Source organism: Prionailurus bengalensis, chromosome D4, assembly GCF_016509475.1.
Source record: "Prionailurus bengalensis isolate Pbe53 chromosome D4, Fcat_Pben_1.1_paternal_pri, whole genome shotgun sequence".
NCBI lineage: Eukaryota > Metazoa > Chordata > Mammalia > Carnivora > Felidae > Prionailurus > Prionailurus bengalensis.
Genome location: NC_057359.1, coordinates 56,426,016 through 56,450,358, shown reverse-complemented (window position 1 = coordinate 56,450,358; position 24,343 = coordinate 56,426,016). Strand labels below are relative to the sequence as shown.

At 51.6% G+C, this 24,343-nt stretch overlaps 2 protein-coding genes and 1 long non-coding RNA gene across 3 annotated transcripts in view; 2 read left to right on the top strand and 1 right to left on the bottom strand.

Moving 5' to 3' along the window:
* The first annotated feature begins 730 nt into the window (after positions 1-730).
* ENHO (energy homeostasis associated) lies at positions 731-2,704 on the top strand. The gene is made up of 2 exons (XM_043566777.1): positions 731-899; positions 1,897-2,704. Exon 2 carries the CDS (start codon positions 2,058-2,060, stop codon positions 2,286-2,288), a length of 231 nt encoding a protein of 76 aa, XP_043422712.1. The 5' UTR covers positions 731-899; positions 1,897-2,057; the 3' UTR covers positions 2,289-2,704.
* Positions 2,705-2,761: 57 nt separating this feature from the next.
* Positions 2,762-24,343, bottom strand: part of DNAI1 (dynein axonemal intermediate chain 1) — a 59,906-nt gene continuing 38,324 nt past the window's right edge. Inside the window, exons 13-20 of the mRNA XM_043566767.1 lie at positions 16,344-16,591; positions 11,451-11,540; positions 11,233-11,320; positions 10,522-10,601; positions 8,911-9,059; positions 8,705-8,804; positions 6,117-6,302; positions 2,762-3,090 (exon numbers count right to left, since the gene is read on the bottom strand). Coding sequence (XP_043422702.1) covers positions 2,992-3,090; positions 6,117-6,302; positions 8,705-8,804; positions 8,911-9,059; positions 10,522-10,601; positions 11,233-11,320; positions 11,451-11,540; positions 16,344-16,591 — 1,040 coding nt within the window. The 3' untranslated portion in view covers positions 2,762-2,991. The remainder of the gene's footprint in view (positions 3,091-6,116; positions 6,303-8,704; positions 8,805-8,910; positions 9,060-10,521; positions 10,602-11,232; positions 11,321-11,450; positions 11,541-16,343; positions 16,592-24,343) is intronic.
* LOC122475091 lies at positions 3,105-6,515 on the top strand. The gene is made up of 2 exons (XR_006295091.1): positions 3,105-5,887; positions 6,251-6,515. It is a non-coding gene; the product is annotated as an uncharacterized LOC122475091 (long non-coding RNA).

The window sequence follows — 24,343 nt, the reverse complement described above, 5'->3', positions numbered from 1 at the left end:
GGAATGTAAAGCCGCCTACAAACCCTCTAAAGTGGGGGTGCAGAGTCCACCCCCAAGTGGGAGTGATGTGCAGAAGTCCAAGGGGCTTCCCAGATGAGGAGGTTCAATCTCCTCCCAGATGTGGGGGCCCAAGGCCTTCCTCCAGATGACCGCGGCAGAGGCAGATATGGAGGGGCAGTTTCCTCATGTATAAGGGTACAGAGGCTTTTCTCAGATGTTGGATGTACAGCTCTTCCGGGTGTTGAAGGTGCAAGAAATTCCCAAAAGTAGGTGGGCTTCATCCCCGCCCCCTTCCCCCGGAGAGATCGAGACCAAGTAGTCCCTTCAGTCCTTCTCCCGCCCCTTCCCCACCCGGGCACAAGGGTTGAGCCAGTCCCCACCCCAGCGCGCGACCAATCGCCCAGGAGCCTGGCGCAGCCAGCCAATCGGGTGACAGCAGTGGCGCGGAGATGGCTCCGCCCTCCACAGGCCGCCGGCGCCGGCCTCTCAGGAAGCGAGGCTCTCCGCTGTTTTTGCTGCCTGCCGAGCCCAGTCGAGCCCAGCCGAACCCAGCCGAACGTAGCCGAGCCTAGCCGAACCCCGCACCCGGGCCGCCGCCGCCGCCCGAGCGCCGCCGAGCGAGCTAGCGAGCCTCCGCGGCCGCGGAGGAGGCACCGCCCCTGGGGGAGGAGGTGCCAGCTCGCCGCAGACCGCCCGCGGCAGAGGCCGCCCCGGTCGCGCCGCGGCGGGAGCGGCCGGCGGAGGCTGCGCGGCCGAGGGGGAGGGCCGGGGGAGGTGACATCGCCCCTGCCCGCCTCCAGCCCCCCCCTCCCCTCCCGCAGGCTCCTGAGTCTCAGTCGGCGCCCAGCATCCCGCAGCCCCGGACCCTCCCGCGGGCGCGCACACCGGGCTCAACTCAGGTAAGGGGGCCCTCCCCCCACGGGCACGGGCCCCGAGAACTAGAGACAGAGATAAAGAGACCGAGACCCACATGGAGACGTAGCGGCACAGCCGGGGCCGGGGGGGGGGGGGGGGGAAGGAGAGACAGACACAAAGAGACACACGAGACTCACAACTACAGAGACAGACCCCACGGAGAAGGGGAGAGAGACACGTCCACGGGGACAGAGCGACACACAGCCGGGAAGAAGGACCGAGAGACACGAGACCCATACACACAGAGACGGATACAGAGATACACAGAGATAGCCTGGGCGAGAAAAGAGACACTCAGAGATGGAGACAGAGACAAATATAAAGAGAGCCACATAGCTGCACAAACATAGAGGTGGGTATACAGAGGCAGAGGCACACATCTAGGCAAGGGAACCTAAAGACAGATTAAGAGCCAGACACAGACATACACAACTGACCTGGAGAGACAGTCCCACAGAGAGGCACACCCCAGTATACAGCCTTGGATACACAGACCCACACATGCCTGCCAGGGCCTCCACAAAGTTCCCTCTGTCTGAGCTGGCACCTCTGGAGGTCTCCTGGGCTGGCTGGCTGGCTGGCTGGAGTCCTGAGAAGGGGGAGGCGCCCAGGCCACACCAACACTGGTCACAATCCCCATCCTTCAAGGCCTTGGGCTTCCTCATCTCATCCATTCTCACAGCACTTTTGAGGGCTGGAAGCTTGGTGGGCAGGGCCAGGCCATGCCCATTGGTTCTAAGGAGAATGAGATATAGGCTGTCTACTTTAGCTTCCCCACTGTGGCTACACCCCCATCCAGGTGCCCAGGGCCAAGCCTCAGGATGGGGGTGTTGGCTCTGTGGGTTATTTGGGCCTGCCGGGACCCAAAGTCTTCTGCCAGGGAAGCCAGAGATGTGGGACAGGATTCTCTTAGGCCTCTCCTCCTAGGCCTCACCCTACCCCTTCCTCACCACCCTTTCCTCTGCTGTGTACCTGCCACAGGCTCAAGACTGCAGGTGGACATCTCCATTGCCCAGGAATCATTGAGTGTGTGGACAGAACAGCCTCTTTGGAAGGCCAGCTGTACTGGAGTCCTGCCTCGGCATGGGCCTTGCCATCGAGCCAGCCCCGTGGTCTGTGCTGGTCTGAGGGTGCTGCCTGTCATGGGGGCAGCCATCTCTCAGGGGGCCCTCATTGCCATCGTCTGCAACGGCCTTGTAGGCTTCTTGCTGCTGCTGCTCTGGGTCATTCTCTGCTGGGCCTGCCATTCCCGCTCTGCGGACATCGACTCCCTCTCTGAATCCAGTCCCAACTCCAGCCCTGGCCCGTGTCCTGAGAAGGCACCCCCACCCCAGAAGCCCAGCCATGAAGGCAGCTACCTGCTGCAGCCCTGAAGGCCCCTCACCTAGCCTGGAGTCTGGGGCCTAAGTCTACCCCACCCAGAGCCTGGAATCAGGATCCCAGGGTCTAGCCAGCCTGGGGTCCAGAACCCAGAATCCAGCCTGTCTGGAGCTGGACCTAGCAGCCCAGAGTCTAGCCAGCCTCGCTCCAAGAGGGGCTCTGGTGGCCCTAGGTAGACAGGCCTGGGGTGGGGATCAATGAGTTGGTGCTAGGGCCAGGGCCACCTCGACTCTGCTCCATACTGAGGGCCACGGGTTGGGTCCACCTCTCCCTAGGCCAATCGCCTCCAGGCCCTTGACGTTGGGGAAGCAAACTGGAATCCATGGCAATAATGGGAGGGTGTCCAGGCTGGGCCCCTCCTTGGGTCCTCCCACTGTTTGCTGGATAATAAATGGAACTATGGCTCTAACCTGAGATTCCCTCCTCTTCCTGGGGACTCTGTCGTAGAAAAATTAAAGGTGTGGGGTGAGTTTCCAGACACGGGTTTATTTGTGTAGAGTAGGATGCGATAATGGTTGAGGGCTGAGTCCTGGGGTGAGGTGCTGGGACCAGGGCTGAAGGAGATGCTAAGGGTAGATACTGGGACCTGATCAGGGGTTGGGTCACATACTTGGTGCTAAGGCTGGGCTTAGGTACCAGGGTCAGGGGTTACAAGTATTGGGTTCAAGAAATGGGACAGGGACTGAGACCAGGCCCTCAGGTCTTTGTTTTCACTTCCCTCACCAGGTTCAGCAGTTTATCCAATTTTGCGATCTCCACAGCTGGACCCTTCTGTACCTCCTGCCCCTTCTTTTCCTGGAGTGGGGGGGAGTACATGTGGGGGAGGAATGGTGAGGGGTGGGCCACCTTTCTCTGGGTCCCACCTCTGCCTCCTCTGCCCAGCCTGCCCCAGCTTTGTCCCACCACTTTTCCACCCAGTTAGATAATGGATCCCCACCTCTCCCCACCCCCACAGGGTCCTTCCCCAACTCAGGTTAGGAGACATGGGCTCAGCTGGGGCCCCCAAGAATCTAGGTGTGGCTCTGAATCTAAGATCAACAAAGGGTCTTGATGCTGGGAGAAGGTTTCCACCCACTGACCCTCACAGGAACTAGCCATTCAGGCTAGGGAGGGCTGTAGCTCTGGGGAGAGGTGAGGGCTCTGACTGTTGGGACCACCCTTCCAACAGAGTGTCCCTGGCTGAGTCCTAACAAGGAACTAAAAGATGGGTGTTTGCTGAGGGAGAGAGGTGTGGACAAAGCCACAGGTGCCCTCACCTAGTACCAAAACTTTCAGATTAGGTTTGGAGTGGAGTGACATTTGGGGCCAGGTCTGCTGTATCAGACATACCCAGGGTGGAGGAGGTTGTCAAGAGACCCAGGAGGGCAAATGAGATATCCCATGTGATTCCAGATGTCATTAGGTGCGACTGTTCCTCAGAAGAGCAGATCCTAAATTTATGACCCCTCACCCCGGTCCACAGGGCACTCTAATGCCCTGAGAAAAAGAGAATTGGGACACTGGGGTATGTGTAACTCACAGGCCCCAAGAGCTCTATGGCAGACCAGCACTAGTTCCATACTCCCTTCTGTTCAGGCAGCAGGATATGGGCTAGGCTGGGGCAGCTGCCATTTCCTGCCTTCCCTCTGCTCCTGAGCCCCCTCCCCTGCCTTCTCAGCCACCTGTGCCCACTGCTCATTGGCACCTGCTCCAGCCTTGCCTGCTGAGGGCCCAGCCTAGGTTTGGCCTGGGCTGTGAGGAGGGGAGAGAGTACATGGCCAGCAAGCCCCTTCCTGGCCCCATCCGGGCCGCTAACACCACGCAGATCTTAGATTTCCTCCTGGTGTGATTGCTGCACCTGCTCCGAAATCTGTCTCCCTCTCTCCTTGTGGCCCAGTGCCTTTGCCACTGCCCAGTTCACCTCTACACTCTCTAGGCAGAGGATAAAGATGTCTTTTTCTCTAACTACTCTCCCTCCCAAATCAAGTTAGTGCTGTCTTCTTGGCTTCACCCCATCCCCTAGGAATTTCAGGACATGGCTTTTAGTTTCAGCTTTGTCATTAATTCCCTATATGACTTTGGGCAAGTCCCTTGCCTTTCTGGGCTTCTGTTTCCCATCTATATGGTAGTTAGGGAAAGATAGTCCTTGACCTCTGACAAGTTGTGCTCTGACACCAATTAGGGGAAGCTTCACGGGTCAGGAAGTTGGGCCTCTGTGGCCAAGCCCTCCTGAGAAGGGCAGGGAGACTAAAGCCCGAAGAGGGGCGGGGCGGGGTAGGGATGCCCAGAAGACTTCCTTTTGCACAAATCACTTGACTACTGATAGGATCAGATGATGGTTTCACAGGAACCTCTAATCCACTGAAGTACTAGCCCTCAGCTGTGTCACCTGCTCAGGTCCTCTGTTCCCCGGGCACCTATTTCGTCAGGTCTTCAGAGATATAGGTCGCCGGATATACAGAGCCCAGCTCCCTTAGCTATGACTGACCTTTGCTCTGAGAGGAGTTGGGACTATGGGAGATCCTTGCCTCCCTGGGTCAGAGTGGGCAGGGCAGCCCTCCCCACCCTCAGATCTACCATCCTCATGGTGTGATGGTTGTACCCTTGTCTCTCACTGGGCTGTCCAGCTCTGCCAGCTCAATCTTCAGTCTCTCTCCTCACTAAATTAAGATCAGATTTTATCTGTTCCTTCCCTCCTCCTTGAGGCCAACTAGCTGGGCTCAGCAAAGAGCTTCAGACCATGCCCAACTCCTCCATCCCATCCCACCCCACCCCATTCCCAGCCCACCACAGCCTCTAGGCCACAGCTGCAGGCGCTTAGCAGCCTTCTGAGTATTTATAGCCAAGTCCACCCCCTCCCCCAGCTGGCTACAATTACAGGCCCGGCCAAACTCCCAGTCCTTGCCTTCTGGTCATTGTGGGGAATAGATGAGGCAGGTACCAGAGGTACTTTGCGGTAGCCCCTGCCTTGGTAAGGGTGCAAGGAGGCAGGTTATCGGTAGTTGAAAGAGGCCTGCCCTTGCCTCAAACTGCAAATAAATGCCCCATATTGCAACCAAGAGGTGTAGTCATCAGGGCAACTTGGTCCAGCCCTGGCCCAGCTCTGATCCTGGCCTAGAACCCGGGAGAAAACAAATTCCATATCCTCTCTTAGCACCCAAATGGGCAGGACTGGGCTCTGGGTTATTGGGCTCTGGATTCTAAGGCCTGGACTCTTACATCTGAATCAGGACTCTGAGATCTAGACTTTGAGGTCCTGGCTCTAGGTTTCATGGCCTGTTTTCAGGGCCTTTGGGCTCTGGGCACCATCTCCAGATCAGTACAGATCTCAGAAAGGAACCAGAACTCAAAAGGAGGACTGCCTAGCTGCTGACCTAGTTACCCTCTTTTCCTTTTTACCTTTTTCCCTGTGTGGACCCGCAGCTCCCAGCTCAGGGACCACTGGAGCTGAGGCCCTTTAAGCCCAGCCAATGACTAAGTGACTAAGCTCCAAGCCCCCTGCCTGGATAACCTGGTCTACACCAAATAAGCTGATGATGTCCACGTGCTTCCCCAGGCTTTGGACCCAGATAGTCACCTGCTTACTGGATGTCTCTACGTGGGAGCCCCCCAGGTAACTTAGATTCAGCATTTCAAAACTGATCTCATTGTCTCTCCACAAACCTACCTCTTTTGTGCTCCTTATTTGGGCAATGACACCATCCTTACCCTGCATTTCCCAAGCCAGAAACGGGGGGGGGGGGGGGGGATGGTGTCACCTCCTGGCTCCTCCCCTTTTTCTCAACCCCCACCATCTTGGAAACTTTATTTCTTACAGTAGCCCATACTACCCAAGCCTGTACCTTTGGCATCTTGCGCAAGTTGGGTGAGAGCTTGAGGCAAGTGACGTGCCCACGGTCATCACCCACAATGATGATAGGGTGGATGGGATTGAACTGCACGTGGGTGATCTTGTTCTTCTTTTTGGCCACCACAGGCTGGTTGCAGATGGCCTCATACTTGTTGATGGACAAGTCAAACACATGAGTCTGTGGAGAGGTGGGTGTCAGCATACTCAAGGATAATGGGGACTCTGTCCCCCACTTCAGAAGAACTAGCACATGAGTTTTCTGGGGAAACACATCAGAAGTCTAGCACACTGGAGCTGGAGACAGTGGGAGAGGGAATTTGTGTCTCTGATTACATTTTCCTGTGGTTGAGGGAATGAGAATAAAAAGCTTAGAAAATTTATGCAGAATTAACAATAATGGCAGCTACCATTTGTTGAACCCTTACTATGTACCAGACTTTGTAGGATCATGTTACATAGTTGTACACCTAATAATCCTCACAGCCACTCTATAGGGTAGGTCCTGTTATTATCCCCATTTTATAAATGAGGAGATAGAGGCCCTTAAGGCTAACTTGCTAGTAAGTGGCAGAGCCAGGGTTTATATCATATGCGAGAGTTTAATATATGTGAGGTGCTCAGAATGCACTTGTCATATAAGTGCTCAACAAATATTTGATCTTATTTTTACCATTCCCTAAGTCCAGACCATTAGTAACTCTTGCCTGGACAGCTGTGGCAGTTTTCTAATGGGTCTCTCTGCTTCCGCTCTTGCCCCTCTACAATCCATGCTCCAGGCAGCCTCTCAACTTACCTTTAAAAAATCTAAAATCTTCCAATAGTTTCCCTTGGCAGTATATATACAATCCAAATTCCTGACTCCAGATTCTCCGCTCTCCACTCTCACTTCCTGCTCTCTCCTTTGCTTCCTAGACCCAGCCATATTTGCCTGCTTGTTCCTTAAACTCCTTCAAGCTCATTCTCACCTCAGGGCATTTGCACTAGCTATTCCCTCTGTCTGGAATGCTTCTCTCTGTCTTCACACAGGGCCGGCTCTTATCATTCAGCTCTCAGCTTGAATGTTACCATTTGAAGAAGCTTTCCTTGACGACTCTAAGAGACCAGTCCTTTTCTTTACATCACTCCCTTTCTCTCTCTCTCTCTCTCTCTCTTTTTAAAACTTTCTTCAAGTAATGACTTATTTTTATTAAGTTTGTTTATTTTGAGAGGGGGAGAGAAAGAGAATGCCAAGCAGGCTCTGCACTGTCATTGTGGAGTCTGACGTGGGGCTTGAACTCATGAACTGTGAGATCATGACCTGAGCCAAAACCAAGAGTTGAGTGCTTAATGGACTGAGCCACCCAGGTGCCCCTTTTCTCTCTCTTTTAAAAAAATATAATAACTTTATTGAGATATAATTCATATATAAAAACATTTACCCACTTCAAGTATACAATTCTTGGTTTTTAGTATATTTACAGTTATGGAACCATCACCACAACCAATTTTAGAACATTTTCATCACCCCAAAAGAACCATTGTACCATTAGCAGTCACTTCCCATTTTCTCCCACACCCCCAGCCCTAGGCAACCACAAATCTACTTTCTGGTTCTATAGCTTTGCCTATTCTAGACCTATATAAATGGAATCCTACAAGTGTGTGGTTGTGACTGACTTCTTACACTAAACGCGTTTTCAAGTTCATCCATGTTGTAGCATGTATCCAATACTTCATTCCTTGTTATTGCTGAATAATAATCTTTTTGATATACCATATTTTGTTTATCCATTCATCAATTGATGGATGTTTGGATTGTTCCACTCTTTGGCTACTATGAATACTGCTATGAACACTGTGTACACACATACTCCTCTTTCAGTCTCTGCCTAGCACTTAACACTATTTTTGTTGTTGCTTTTTTTCTCTGTCCCTTCACAAGAATGTGAACTCTTAGAACGATAGGGACCTGAATTGCCTGGTGCTGGGCCCTTGGTAAAATTCTGTTCAGCAAATAGATGACTGATTGACTTTAGGGTGATGCCTTAAACTATAGTCTTTCCTTGAGTAGTTGCCTCTGAGTTTATATCAAAGTCCATAAGGAAAAATGGATTTGTATCCAAGAATTTTCTCAAAAAATGTTTGTTTCTGAGCTTTTACCAATTCTCAGTGTTACACAGACCCCTCTCATCTCCCCTTCTCAGACTCAGCTTGCACACTCTCAGGGATGAGGAATTTGCTACCTTTTAGACATTATTTCAATCACAGATAAACTCTGGCTCAGAAGTTTCCCTTACATCAAGGTTGTCCCTGCCATCCTGTAGCTCCCTCCCCAGGACCTTCAGAGAAGATAACTGCTCCTCATGGCATCTTATCCCCCAGAGTGTTCTCTCCTTTAAGATGAACAACACCATTTTCTCCTTGAGGCCTCATGGGGTGAATGATTCTTTTTTTGATAGGGCTCTGGGTTGCCTAACCCTTGAGAATACAGAAGCCTTATGTCCCACCTTCCCCTACCTGAGCAGGGTACTCTGTGGACTAAGAGGGAGCCCCTGAGATACTTCATCCTATCTCTAGTAGAGGGTTGGCTGGGGCACTCACCTTCCCATTGGTGGTAACCGCTGCAAACACAGTAGAAGAGTATGGTGCCCAGGCCACATCGCCCACAGCTGAATTTAGATCATAGATGAACATCGGGGTCCTGCAGTGGTGGAGGGGTAGAAAGTTTGCCATACAGAAGGCTCATGGTGCTAGAGCCCCGGTGGCCCCAGCCCACAGTGCGGCCTGAGGGAGGGCATGTGTCTCACTTGATGGTGTGGTCCCAGATCTTCACTGTCCAGTCGGAGCTGCAGGACATGAAGACCTTGGTGTGGTATGGGTTCCAGGACACAGCATCCACTGCCATGTTGTGGGCATCATAGGTGTCAAGGAATTTGCTGGAGTAGGATTTAGAGCACTGGGGCAAAGGTGAGGGTGGTGGGGGGGGTCAGGAATGAGAGAGAGGTCAGCAGCCACCACACTTCCCTGGGTGCCCTGGAGGGTCAGAACCTAAGACTCCTCTTCTGTCCCCACATTATTGTCACCGCTGAAATGGGACTAAGCTACTGGCTGCTCTTCTCTGTGCCTTCAACACTAGAGAGAAAGGAGGGGGGGCGCCTGGGTGGCTCAGTCGGTTAAGCTGCCTACTCCGGCTCAGGCCATGATCTCGCGGTCCGTGAGTTCGAGCCCCGTGTCAGGCTCTGTGCTGACAGCTCAGAGCTTGGAATCTGTTTCAGATTCTGTGTCTCCCTCTCTCTGACCCTCCCCCATTCATGCTCTGTCTGTCTCTGTCTCAAAAACAAATAAACGTTAAAAAAAGAAATTAAAAAAAAAAAAGAAAGAAAGAAAGAAAGAAAGAAAGAAAGAAAGAAAGAAAGAAAGAAAGAAAGGAGGGGCTTAATGGGCTGGGGGTTGGGTGGGTAGGGAGTTTTCCTGGAGGGTGAGAGACAGTGCTGTAGTCTGCCCAGAGGATTCCAGGCCAAGTAGAAAAGGCCTTCTCTCTGGGAACCAAGGCCAAGCAGGCCTGGGGGCCCTGGGTGATGTGTGCCTTAGCCTTTGTCCAGGCCAAGGCCTGAGTCCACTCACAGCCTATAGAATCCTCTCAATAGTGATAAACATTCCACCTTGCCCAGGTAAGAGCAGGTGCAGAGCCAGAAGCAAGCCCCATCTCATGACTTCCCATTGGGTTTCTTGCCCAGACCATCATGCCCTTCCCTCTCTCCCTCCAGGAGATAGTGTGACTGACTAGTCTCTTCCCTTCTGCCTCTCCCACGCTGCCATAGGGAGGGGTGTACAGGGGGGTGGGGACCTCTTTTGCATTCAGACCAGCTCCGGCTGGGCCTTAGGGGCTCCCGGGAGGCTGCCTGTAATTAACATTCTGAGTCTTTGAGCCTAAGAAAAGCTTGCAGCAGAGCTATTTCTGGATGGATGGAGGTTCAGAAGGATGTTCACCTACTAACACTGAGACCTTGCAGAAACTGGCCTTGAAGTTCCATCCTACTGGCTGAGACACCCAGGATTCAGAGATTAATTTTCTTGTTACCTGGCTTTCAAAGCTCAGCTGAAGTTCTCATCTCTTCCAGGAAGTCTTCTCAGAATGTTCCAACTCCCCCCCAACACCCACTCCTACTTCTACTTCCTTTACTCCTAGGAAGGGAGGGAGGGCCCAGAGGGAAATGTGCCAGACTGGGCTAAAGTCACCATCTAGATTTTCATCCTCTTTCCTGCAGTCATCCACTCTTCCTGCCACGAAACAAGTCAAGAAATACCTTCTCTTCTCCCAAGAAGCTTCCTAGAACTGGTCAAACCCTAAGATCTGTCAGAATAGGGTCTGTTGAGAAGGATAAACTCTCGTGGTTCTCAGGTCAGTGCTGCCTCACCTTGTAGATTTTTCCTTCCTCTGTGCCCACTAGGAACATATAATCGATCTCTTTGTGGAAGTCAAAGGCGGTGCCACAGCCTTGGGAGAAGAGGTACAGCAGTGTTAGACCGGTTCTGGGAGGGAGGCTCCTTTACCCAGCAGACCCCTGTGACAGCCAGAGCTCTGGCTCTTGCAGGCTCTTGCAGGGGCTGGGGCTAGGCAAGCAAACAGAAACCGGCCGCCTGGCCTGCTGCTTGTCCCAGGCAGTTGGGACTGCAAACGGCCAGTGCTTTTGCAGACAGGATGGGGCCTGGGTAAACAAGGAAGGAATTGATTTAAACAGGGTCAGGGTCAGGGTAAACAGGGACAGGGTCTGCAAACAGGGACATGGTCTATGCAAACAGGGATATACTCTGCATAAACAGGGTAGGAATTGAGTAAACAGGGACAGGATCTGGGTAAACAGGGGCCTGATCTGCATAAACAGGACTGGATCTGCATAACAGCACCTGATCTGCATAAACAGGAACAGGGTCTGCAAACTGGGATGGGACCTGCATAAACAGAGAGGGTCTGCAAACAGCCAAGCACTGGGAGGACAGGGCCAGGCTTCCATCCAGCACAAGTGGAGGAGGGATTGCTCGGTAAAGGGGGAGGGCTACCATCTCTGACCCTCATGAGGCCTGAGTGAGGTGGCCGGGCCTGGGTGTGAGTGGGCTGGGGATCTTACCCACTGTGTGTAGCTGCAACCCATCGAGACCATCCGTGGTACCGCCCTCCACTTTCAGTTTGATGACATCTGTGTGAACCAGTTCGCTCTGCAGTCACAAGGGATGGGGGAGGGTACATGGGTGGGACCACATCAGCAGGGTTGAGAGCAGACTTTGCCATTCAGCTCCCCCCAAGCCCCATCTCCACCCCATATGACCCTTTCTGGGAAACAGGCACCTTTAAGAGCGTCCAAGACACAATCCTGCCGTCAGATGACACAGAGAAGAAGTTAAGGTTGTTGTCCATGTCATCCTTCTGCCACCTGACCTGAAACATCCCAAACCGTGAGCTGTGGGACACTGGTATGGTGTTGAGTTAGGGCTGGGAGCTGAGCAGGGCTCCCTCAAAAGTCCATGTCAGGTTCAGAAGCAAGTTCTGGGAGCCCATTTCCCAGAGTCCTGCAATTGGCCTTCCCTCCCTCCCTCCTTCCACCCATCTCTGTCTCTCTCATCCCTCTCTCCCTGACCATCTTGGGATAACAATGCCACTCAGGGCACTGCCCTAATGCCCTGGCTTGGTGTTGGAGGTGCCCAATTCCTCCCTGGGTTGGGTTCCAGAGCCAGTTGTAGGGGAAGATGGTGTCTCTGGTCTCAACCTCCTTATGTAGAAAGGGCCTGGAAAGGACAGAGTCCATCAACCAGTTTCCTCATTTATAAACTAGGAACCATAATAGCACAGGTTTGTTGTAAGGACTAAATGAGACAATGAACATGAGGCCCTGATGAGAGAACATTGCAACAATTAAATGTTCAATAAATGTTAGTGAATATCCTCATTATGACCCTCATCCTAGGAATCAGGGAGCCAAGGTTCTGCAGGAGAGTTTTTCTTGCTCGTTTGGGGGACAAGGAGGAGAAGGTCCCCTCCCCTGCTCTCCACTTCCAGGTGGGCTCTTCTCTAGGTGGTCTCTCCTCTGTTCCCACCTTCACTTCACTACAAGCTCCTGCTCCCAGAATCATGTTCCCAAATCTCAGATTTGAGCTGCATTTCTGCATCTGCAACTTGGGGTTAATAACCGTGCCCCACCCATCTTCTCAGGGCTGGAAGAAAACATATGGGAAAGTGTTTTGGAGACAGAGCTGTTGTCTTATGAAGATGACACGCTTGAGGCTCAAGTTTCTGTTGCCAGATGTGGAGGCCTGGCCAAGCTGTGTCCCAGAGAGCTAGGGTGGGGCTGGGTGCCCAGAGCTTTCCATACTCCAGCTCTCTCCTGACCTCCCATGCTGGGATCCTGTCCCTTCCCCCTGTCATAAGTAGAGGCCCAGTGAGGGAGGATAGAACACAGCTCAGCTTCCTGTGACCAGAGCTGTCACCATGGCTGTTGAGGGGCATGGTTTAGGGGAGAGGGGATGGCCTGTCCCCAACCAACCCCCAGGCCTGGCTGATCAGAGCTACAGGAGGGCGGACCCAGTCCTGCCTGGGCCTGTCCTGTCAGCTGGTTCTTTTTTCCACTGGGGGGCCTAGAATACCACAGAGCCTCTGAGGTATAAGTCAGAGCTGGCCCTTAGGCTGAGACCAATTCCCCTTCTGTGTAAAGGTAGTCTCTTTAAAGGGGGGAGGGGACAGGGGGTGTCAAAGGCCAGGCTGTAAGAGGCGCTAGGGAGCTGCAAAGGGAAGTGTTTAATGAGCAGCCGCCAGCATGCATGGAAATTGTATTTCACACCCCACTTAGCAGCCTGATGCCCAATGGGGGTTGCTGTGTATATTTGCAAGTGAGCCTCTGTGTGTGTGTGTGTGTGTGTGTGTGTGTGTGTGTACAAGTCAAACACATGCTCCTGGGGTGGAGGTGGTAGTGTAAATGGTGGGGGGGAGGTGTCAGGTGGTAAGTGGGGTTAAGAGAAGGAAAGAATGACCAGGAAATTGATAAGGTAGTAAGGAGCAGATGAAGCCTGCTTAATTGATTCCTTCTCTTCTGCCTTATCTGATCAGGGCAAATATACTTGACCCCCATCTCTGTTCATCTATCCTTCCCACTGCCCTTCCCCAGTATAGCACAGGACACTCACACACACTCCAAAGAGTGTTGCTGGTTGAGGCTTCACAGTGGGGCTTGAATAGTGCTGGGCTACCTAGATGGGCTCGTTTGGGAACTAGTCTGTGCCATGGGGCAGGAACCCAGTCCCCTTTGAACAGATAGTTCTCTCCCTGGCTCCAAAATCTTCGATGGCTCCCTGCTGCTAACAGAACAAAGTCCTTCTATCTCAGCCTGGCATTTGAGATCCAAAATAACCTCTCTGGTCTCCTCTGAGATACAGTCCCTTTAAAAAGGACCTAGACTCTGATGTCTTTGGCATACCATTAACCAGCCTAAGCTTTCCTCCAGGCTCCAGGCTTATACAACCAACTGCCTGTAGGACACCTCCTCTGGCTTTTTAAAAAAATTTTATGTATGTATATATGTACATATGTATGTATTTAATTATAAATAATGTATGGTGTTATATTAATTTTAGGTGTTCCTTTAGCTTCTTGGATTCTGCCTAAACCTGCTCCTGCTCTGGCATTCCTACCTCTGTGGATGCTCTACTGGGTACTCCCAACCAGAGTGCCAGGTAGCATCACCAATTGTTCCCCTTTCTCATATCTGCCTAGTTTCCTTCTATTGATTTTATTGCCTCAACAGCATTTGAGCATACCTTCTCATTTCTATCTCCACTGCCCCTGCTCTAGCTCAAGTTTCAAGATCTCTCATGCTGCAGTGAGAGAACATCTCCAAGACACAAGCATGACTGTGTTACTCCTCTGCCCCCACACTCTCTGATGGTCTTAGGAACCTTGTGAAAGTATCTTAGAGGACAGGAGTGACAACAGGGGACGCTCAAGCCAGCAGGACCTTGATTCACCAAAGCAGCCCCACCCCCCACTGTTAATATGTTGGAATTCTGTACTAACACTTCATGAAACCACTGCCTTAAAGTCCAAGATTCCCACTTGCTAGAGACGCATACTCACAACTGGGTGCCTGTGTTTTCCCAGGTCCTCCCTGTCTCCCGCACTGTGCTCCAAATGGTGTGTTGCTTCCCAGCAGGCCATGCTGTTTGATGCCTCTGTGTATTGCACATGTAACCCCTTTGTACCCTTCCTTATCTAACTAATACTATTTTAACTAAAATCTATACTTCATTCGATTTTCTTAGTTTTCTCCTAATATCCTTTTTTTTTTGGTCCTAGGATCTCATATTATATTTAATTGTCATTAACTAATACTTTCTCACCCCTTACAATTCAGCTCAGGTGTTTCTTCCTCTAGGAAGACCTGATGCTCCTGCCCCTGCTCCCTGTCCTGGATAATCTAGATGTCGCTCCTCAGTGCTCCCATGAGCCCTCTTTAGCATTTAGCATATTGCCTTGTCCTGCCTAGCCTATGGCTGTGGTTATCGCCCTGCTAGGAGCCCCAGGGACCAAACCCTTAAGCACCCTCAGCTCCCAGAGGAGCAAACAGAGAGGAGTTACTGAGATGAATGAGGCAAGGGGGAGGGAAAAAAGGGAATAAGAAGTCAGGAAATGAGCGAGACAGGAAGGCCCCTCCCATGTCAAAAGCCATGATTCCTGCCAAGAACTCTTGAGTCTTTGGTTTTGCAAAGGCAGTAGCCCTGCTTTCCTGACAGGATGGTGGGAGAGCAGAAGGCCATCCCTGTCTGGGTGGGTTCCAGTGTCTCTGGCACCCACCCAGTGAAAGCAATAATGTGTCTTCTGCATGCCCCATTTCGTTTCCCAACCTGCTGTCTGATTCAGAGAACATAGCAGTGCGGCAGTGGGATGGTTGACCTTGGCCCCTTGCCCTCTCCTGGGCTTGAGGAGGGTGGTCAGGCCAATCAGAGATGCTCTGTGCTTTGCTCTGGGCTGTGTGAGCCAGGACAGCAGGGGCAGGCCTGATGCTTGTTTAGTCTGATCTAAGCAGGTCTTTTCTCCTCTCTTGGGTCTTGATGTCTGCAGATAGCCTCCCCTTGTCTGGAGACCTCCATGTACCTGGAGGCAATGAACTAGAAGGTAGGATTTTCAGAGGAGAGAACTCTTGAGATTGTGAGTTTTGGCCCCTGCTCTGGTGGAGAGTAGGGGGGAGGATGTCTTATGGAAGGGGACATCTGAGCCCTGACTCTGGGTAAAAGATAGAGTGGAGAGGACACCATGTCCCTTGTGCCTGGACAGTCCTCTCTCTGTCAGGCCTGTCTGGGAGATGAGAGCCAGTTCCTAAGGCTGGTGTCCACATGACTCAGATAGCTCAGGGCCAGAAATGCAGGGATGCAGAGCCTGCCTGGAGACTCTACTAGGGCAGGGGGCTGAGGAAGATGAGAGGACAGAGTCCCAGCACTGCCTGAGGAGCCCAGAGATTTTGGGGGGACTTAAGGCAGAAATTTATCCTTGGATTTCCCCAGACCTGTCCATGGGTAAGGGTATGCAGCCTCAGAAGGAGGGGGACTTTTGGAATACAGTAAGGAAGGGTCTGCGAAGCCAGAGCTAAGAGACTTTCTGAAGATGAAACATGAAATCCACTCCTAGTGCGATAACATGGGGAACATAGGGTGAAATCTAGCCCTAGTGTCAGGGTAATGGTCCCATCCTATGCCTGTCTGGAGAAGAGCGATGCTACAGAGAGGCCTCAGGGACAGACCTTACCTACCAGGCCTTACAGCCCCACCCAGAGGGCAAACAATGGGCAGCACCTACTCCTGTCTGGGAGTGCCCCCAAATCTAGCCCAGATGGCAGAGGAGAGCCCCCATGGGGAGTTTAGGAAGCCCATACACAGGGAACTGGAGAACTGGAGCCCTTGACATACTCAGCCGAGTATGTCTGTGAGGTCTTAGAGTCTTCTAGCCATGGGCTATGAGTCACTGATCACTGCACCTAAGAGACCCTTAGCAGACAGATGCGGGCCCTCTTGATAGCAGCACGGGAGGAGCAGACCCAAGCTCACTGCAGACCCCTTACCTCCTAATAACCACCTTTTGCCCTCCTCTGCACCTTCTCACAGCTCCTTGGCCTCTAAGCTTGCCTATGGCCTGTCCTCCCCAAGGTCCCTCCTCCAGGGATCCTATACCCGTTTTTCCCAATCCTGGTTCGAGGCTGACCTGCCACACAGGGTCCGTGTGCTTGCCAGACTTGGGTGAGCTGCGGAAGGAGGGCTGGGAGTGGGGCTTCTTGAGGTTGTAAATGGCCACATTACCGTCGTAGTGGCCCACCACCACCAGGTAAGGGTGGTCCACGTGCATGTCAAGACACATGATGCCACTCTCGCTGCTGAAGATGTATTCAGGGAAGCTGGGGTTCTTCATGCTGTAGAGCAGCAGCATGCCCCGGCTCTGCTTCATGAAGTCATCTGTCCCAGGGAAGAAGCCAGGCTGTGGTAGGATTCAGCTGACCCCCATGCCCCTCCCCCACTGGATGGACAAGATCTGCCTGCTCTGCTTGTCAGAGAGAGTGGGATTCCTCTCTGGGCTTCATCTCCTCTCTCTCGGAAATGGAACCAGGAGACCTGACTTACCCCTTCTTAGGCTTCATGGGAGGGTCCAACAGATAAGTTGACCAGGCTTATCTGAGGGATGGACAATCATTCTCCTTAATCTCCCTGGGGTACAGGAAAGAGGGATGCAAGCTCAGAGCTGCTAGGTGAAGAATGTGTGTGGGCTTGGGACGGAGCAGTAACCTCAGAGAGGGTTCAGGAGCCCAGCCCAGGGGCAGGTGGTTGTCCTTAGATGCCTGGATAATGCCCATGTGTTCCCCACGCCCAGCCCAGGAAAGGAGTTCAGTTTCGACTAACATGGAATTGTCTCTACGAGTTACAAATTAGCCACCTATGGGCATCTTCCCATACCCTCTAGTGCCACAGTCCCCAGCTGCAGTCTGCACCCTAGCTATAGGCATGCTCCCAGAATTGAGAGGTCCCAGGACAGCCGGTCATCCTTCTGTGTCATCCTTCTGGCCTGAGCACAGCTTTTGGTCATCAACAGTGGACCACTCATCCCCCTCCCTGCCTGTCTCGTGTCAGTGGGGAGCCTCCTGCTTACTTTCATTCTCTGCTCATGTGGCACCCATCCTCATAATGTAGTCACTGAACATTATAGTCTCATCCCTCAAGTCTAGCTCTCCTGCCACCAGTCCAGGACCCTTCCCAAGCTCAGAAGAGGAAGTCTAGAGCAGCCCCCCATCTCAGGGACCCTATGCTAAGGGAGACTTTTAGCTGAGATGAGAGCTGTCCTCCCTTCTCTGCCGGGCTACCTCTTTTGTCCCTGGCAACTGCAGGCCTGGGCCGTCCAGACAAGGTGGCCAGTCCTGAAGTCTGGAGCCCATGGGTGGGAAAAATAAGGAGGACACTCCAATTTGACTAGTCTCGATGAGTCATTCTTTCTGTCCTATTCCTAATGTTGCCCCTTACTCAAGGGAGTAAGTGCCTGGGCTGGGCTCAGGGACAGTCTGTATTGGGTTCCCTGGGCTCTGGACATAAGCTTGGCTACAGTTACCAGATACCCCCAACCCAGGCACTTTGAAAACATCAGTTGGTACACACTGGGAGCCAGGACTAGGGAGCAGGATGTAGCCAGGAGCCAGGCTGACCTTAGGTGGGTAGAGTTGGAAGCTGAGGCAAGCTGGCATGCCCACCACAGCAGCTCTCTATGGGGGAGACCACCTTCCCTTGCTAATCCTCACCAACTCTGGGATTCCCATTGGGAACCCCTCTAGTGATCACTTGCAAAGGAGGCTTCGTGTGCAAGGAGGGAGTTGCCCCTCCAGTGGAAGGTTCCAGGGTGCAGCTTGAGCCATGGGGAGGGCACACAGTGGTTCAGGAAGGAACATGGTTATGTTCTGGAGAAAGTGAGCCTCCCACAAAGAGGAGGAGCTGGGGGCTTCTAGATCCTCTGGAGCCAAGTGGGTCACCCTATGCCTGGTACTATCTCAAAGCCAGTAGGGAGTTGGCAGTCCCTCACCCTGTAGGGCTCTTTCTGTATGGCCCTGAGGGATGACTCTCAAAGGGAGAGATTTGTAGCTGCTGAAGGAAGTACCCCACCCAGATCATGCAGGTCTTGAACTGGGCAGCGTGACAGTCACTTGTAACTCCTTTTCTTCATCACACAAATCCTGAGCACCTGACTGGGCCTCCCCTTGGGCTGGACTGTGGCAGGGACAGAGACACTGCACTGTTTATGTGGGCTTACCCTCAGCAGTCCTTAGTTTGATGAGAGAGCCAGACCCTGCAGCTGAATGAGGCCAACCCCTCCATGGGTAGTCAGTGGTAACTGCCAGGCCACAGGAAAACTATTGATGCCCTTAATGTTCAATCTGTCCTTGATGCTGGGCAAGACTGACAAGGTTAGTGGGTAAGCACAAAGGTGAGTGGGTGAACAAAAGAGTGAATGAAAGCATGAGTAAGTGGGTGACTGAGATGCTTGGACTGAGTACTCAGATGCTTTCCTTATTTCACCAAGGGGCAAAGGCAGGTATGACCCTCACACTTGCTCCTACTGTGGCATAGGACCTGGCCCCTTGAGGTACAGCAGTGGTGACTCACTTTCTCTAGACAAACTTTAAGCACCCCCTGCCTCTGCTTGTGTACACAATACCTTCATGACCAGTGAAATGACAAAAGGAAGGTCGGAAACCCTAGCCTGGCTTAATAATTCTGTAGTGAGGACACCTCTGGCCTGCTCACAGAACCACTGAGACTATAGGCTGGACTTACAGCTCCAGAATTGTATAGATGGGGAAACTGAGGCCAGAGGGGAGAAATAGTGTGCCTGAGTGGATCAGACCCATCACATGGTGTTTGCCTTATGCAATACCTTGTTTATCACTGAAATTACACTGTACTAATATGGTATTCACATGGAAGTGGAGAAGGGAAGGGATACCAGACTTAATGTGGTGGTGGTGACTGGAAAACCAGTCTAATCTCTCCAGAATCTGGACTAGAGAACATGTAAGGGATGGGGTAGTCAAGCATGATAAGGGGAAACTCCTGGTATAGAGAAACATGAATTTCAAGAGACAGGGACACAGAGAACAATCAATCACACAAAGACTTTAGACCTATCTTAGTTCCCAAGCCATATGCATCCTGACAATAAGTCCCTGTTTCTTAACCCAACTCTAGTGGCCTCTGTTACTTGTAACCAAATGAGCCCTCCTGACATAAAGATCACAGTTTCTTTTCTTTTTTCTTTTCTTTTCTTTTCTTTTCTTTTCTTTTCTTTTCTTTTCTCTTTAAGTAAGCTCTACACTCAATGTAGGGCTTGAACTCACAACCCTGAGAGCAAGAGTTGCATCATGCTCTACTGACTGAGCCAGCTAGGAGTCCCAAGATCACAGCTTCTAATCATGGCTAGACTATGTGTTTCCTAAATGCCAAAACCACAGTGGAAGAACACAGAAAACTCTCATTTAACTGGGGCTTCCACTGCACTCCATCTTATTCTATGATCTTCTCATCCCTGAATCCAGTGGCCCCTGTGAGACCTCACTATTTCATTCTCTAAGTATACCCTGTGTGACATCACAGCCCAAATCTCCAACAGTAACATCATGATACCATCATCTTGTCTTCCAGAAGTCCTAAAATGACATCACTACTCAGACCACCAGTGGTCCCCATGTAATATAATCACTCAGGCTACCAGCAGTCTTAGTGATCATTGCCCAGCTCTCTAGCATTCCCAGTATGTTATCACCGACCAGCAGCCTAGTGACATCATTGCTCGGCCCTCCAACATTCCCAGGACAATGCCACCAACCAGGAGTAGAACATTGGCATCAAGGTCACCTACAGTGCCTTGGTTCCCAATAAAGACTAGAATCTCATCAGGCTCAAGGCTTACAGGGCCCTGGGCCCTGGGGTACTTTGTCCTGATCCCACAAATTCTCTGGTTCCTCAAAGTAGCTCCAGTAACACAGATGGGGGCCCCCACCTCCACACTCCGTTGTATAGTGGCAGAGACTCTGAAATCTGGGGCCCCTGAAGGAATTCCAGGTCCCTCCAGGCTACAGATTTCAGTAAGTATATGTGACTATGTAGAAGGGGAGGAGGAATAGAGGAAGGGAAAGAGGGAGAAAGAGACAGAGAGAGGGAGGGGGAGGCAGAGAGAAACAGAAGGATAGAGAAACCACCTAGTCTGTAACTCTGAGACAGAGGGAGAGGGCTGCTGGCCTGGCCTTAGCTCCACTTCATGCTCTTGCCCTTCTCCAGGAAGTCTTCCAGATCATTCAGCCTCTCCTCTGTGTGTGCCCTCTCACTCTTCTCTACCTATATGTCATTATGACAGGTGGTCATGAGCAGGTCTTTTCCTTAGCCTGCCACAAGACTCCATCAAAGAATGGAGTGAGCATGGCTTGGCCCAGCAGGTTTATTCTTTCCAGTGTAAGGGTTGCCTCCTCCTACCCCTGCTCTGCTGGATAATATCTAAGGCCTCCCTGACTCTGACCTTCAAGGATTCATAAGATTCTGGGAAGGAGAGTCAACCCCCGAATAGAATCTGATCTGGCAGTTCTCAGAAAGCCATGGTCTCAGGGGAGGGAGTGCTTAATTCCACCACAGACCAAAGCTCTCACTCCCTCAGCTCCTTGTGCTAGGGCCCTAGCAGAGTAGTGCCCAGGGAGGAGTAGTTCTTCTTGAACTGCCCCAGTGGGGGCCGCAGTCCCACAGGTCCACCCCTGTCTTGCAGGTTATAGCTGTAGATCATAGGGGGCCACTCTGGAGAGTTGTGGCTGTCAGGGGAAGCCTGGGCTCTTGCTCAGGATTCAGGGAAGGCAAGGCAGACAGAAGGCATGTCGGTCCACCAGGATAACACCAGGTCAGTGGCCAGAGAGAAGTAGGTGCCAAGCTGCAGAGACCAGTTTACCAAGCCAGCCCCGACAGCAGGCTTCTCCTCTCTTCACTGTGGCTTTCCAAATGAGTCCAGCCCAGGGCTGACTCCAAGACAGCAGCTGCTTAATGACTCCCTTATTAAGTCTGGCAAGAGGCATTTGGAGGGGGGCTGTGGCAGGCAGAATAACACCCCCTAAAATGTCCAAGTCCTAATCCCTAGAACCCATAACTATGTTATTTTGCACAGCAAAAGGGGTTTTGCAGATGTGATTAAGTTAAAGACCTTGAGACAGGGAGATTATCTGAATGGGTTATCTGGATTATCTGAGTGGACTCAGTGTAATCACAGCGGTTCTTATAAGGGAAAGAGGGAGGCAGGAGAGTCAGAGGAGATGTCAGAATAATGCAATTGCTAGCTGGAAGGGGGCCACAAGCCATGGAATATGGGCAGCTTCTAGAAGCTGGAAAAGGCAAGGACATGGATGTTCCCCTAAAGTCTCCAAAAGGATTGAAGCCCTGCTGACAACTGATTTTTTTTTTTCTCAGTGAAACTCATTTTAGACTTCTGACATTCAGAACTGTAAGATAATAAATTCGTGTTGTTTGAAGCCATTATGTTTGTGGCATTATTGTAGCAATTTGTTACAGTAGCAATAGGAAACAAATATAGGCATTCGGGGAGGTTTGATCCAGACTCTACTAGGAATCAGAGGGAGAAGTCCCATAGATAATAATCTTTCTTGGGATGGTTTGGAAGCAGTGTTTCTAGAAGTCAGGAGGATGGATGCAATGATCCCCAGCTGTTCTAACCACAATAACGAAACCCTCCCTCAGTTTCCTACACCTGGCCCTGCCACCTTGGACTCCAGGAATAGAAATGCCCTTTGGGTTAGGGTTTTTAGTTTCCAAAGGCAGGGGACCAGCCCAAGGCTTCCCCAAGAAATGGCATCAGTGCTAGAGGGTTCCAAACCTCCAGGATGGCCCAGAGGCCATGGTGCCAGGCTGGGTTCAGTCTCCCAGGCAGCTGGGCTTTGCCGAGCACTCTCATCCGATTAGAAGTCATATTTAAACAGTGTAGGAAATAAGAGCAAGGCCTTGGAGACAGAATACATCAAGCGGGACATTTAATTTGATTTAGGGAAAATGAGGCAAACATTTGAGAACCTAAATAACTAACCAGTAATTAAACTAACAACGGGAATGCCCTTGCACTACAACCCAGCGAGCACAGTGGCCTTTATGGACTGTATTTACAAAGAGACCTGACAACATAATTAGTCCTGTAAATTTTACGCAGCCTGCAGCTGAGGAGTGATGGATTTTGTGTGTGGAGGATGAACAGGGAGAAATGAGGTGGATGAATTTCCATTTTCAGTAAATGAAATTAACACTGCTTAATTAGTGAAGCTGACAAATAAATGATCAGGAAAGATTTAAGTCCCTACAAGTGTATCTCTGGCCTAGGCAATCTCAGAGACAGGCCAGGATGTGATGGTACAGAGTGGCAAAGGGTTTAGTGCTGGGACTCAGGGCCTGACTTTGGTCCCTTTTAATGGCTGCTCCCAGAGGGAAGCGGGGCTGAGGGACAGCTAGCTCTTCTGCCTTTCTTAGATGTAGCCCACTGCGAAGCTTCTTCCTCATCTCCGTGCGGTAGCCAGTCAGAACCACACAGAGTGTCCAGGATCTGTTCCACCATCTCTGCCCAACAGATCATGAGGAGTCCTCATTCCCCTGCTATCAACTGGTTAACGGGCTGGAAAGGACCCCTTCAGTACAGTAAGCTGATAGAATTGCATCCTAGCTTTGCCCCATGGGCCATCCCTTCCTAGACTACTTTCCCTTGCCCTCCAACGTTCCTCCATCTGCTTTCACCTGCTGACAGCATCTTTTTCCACGCTGCTGAGACATGGAGCCTGGCCCTAGGGGACATCCCAGTGTCTGCCTTATATGCAGATTGACATCCCCACCATCTCATACCCAGTAGCCACACAGGGGAGGCAGGTGCAAATGTGTCTTTGCTATTGCAGGCAATTTCCTGGACTCCCTTTTCTCCACCCATTTGCTCCTGACCTGGCCTTGCTCCAGCCAACCTGCTCTATGCCCAAATAGGAGAGTGGCCCCATTCCTTCTTAGGTACGTGCCTACCCCTTCCAACGACCTTCTTGGCAGTGTTATAGAATAAATATCTGGGAATTCCAGGCAAAAGGAGGTCTGGGCTGAGCTCATAAGTATCAAATCCAACAACAAACCCAAATTCTCACTCCAGTGTTTGTCTGCCTGAGGCAAAGTCTGATGCTGGGAGGCTGGCATATGGGAGTTTCCAAAGTCAGTGTGATGCTGGCAACCCAGCTGCTCCTCACAGTGACCCCATCCGGTAACTAGGGTGCCTAGTTTTTTCCCTGCCTCTGCTTTGCCTTCTTTCTTCCAGGGGGCTTTCGGGGTATTCGAGAGCACAGGACTCCCAGAGGTGACCTCAGAAATGAATGCAGGAGCCCTTCTGAGTCTCAGCGCAGACTGGCTCTGCTCAGGCCTCTGCAGAATGGTGCTGAGATGTGCAAGGTTCTGGAGAAAGATGCCCACATGCAAGCTGGCCAATAACTCTGGTGCCAGTAGCAGCAACAGCAAATACCACCACCGCTGCTGCTGGGGCCTGCTCTTTAGAGTAGGTAGGGGCTTGTCTGATTCTCTTCCATCCCCACAGCCCCCTTTCTCTGCTTAGGTCCCCTGAGACTCCTGCAGGAAAGAGAGGGAACAGAATGACAAATCAACAATGATTGTCCTTTATATGTGGGTAGTTCTTATAGTTCACAGGGCCCATTTGCTTTTCTTTCAAGTGTGTCTAGCAAAAGCCCAGGAAGTCTGGCAGGTGTCAGTTTCTTCATGTCACCAATAAGGAAGCCAAGGCTCAGAAGATACTTCTGGGGGCACCTGGGTGGCTCAGTCGGTTAAGTGTCTGACTTCAGCTCAGGTTGTGATCTCACGGTTTGTGAGTTCGAGCCCCATGTTGGGCTCTGTGCTGACAGCTGGGAGCCTGGAGCCTGCTTTGGATTCTTTGTCTCCTTCTCTCTCTGCCCCTCCCCAACTTGTGCTCTGTCTCTCTATGTCTCAAAAAATAAATAAGTGTAAAAAAAAATTTTTTTAATAAAAATTAAAAAAAAAAAAAGAAGACACTTTTGGCCCCAGGTCACACCACTGGGAAGTGACCCTCCAGCCAGAAGGTCTGCCATGTGGCCAGCAAGGGACAAGGAGACCTTTCCTGGGTGCATGCCTGCCTAA

Bases quoted from the DNA above. Each gene is read 5' to 3' on its own strand.
- ENHO (XM_043566777.1), top strand. From the start codon at position 2,058: ATGGGGGCAGCCATCTCTCAGGGGGCCCTCATTGCCATCGTCTGCAAC.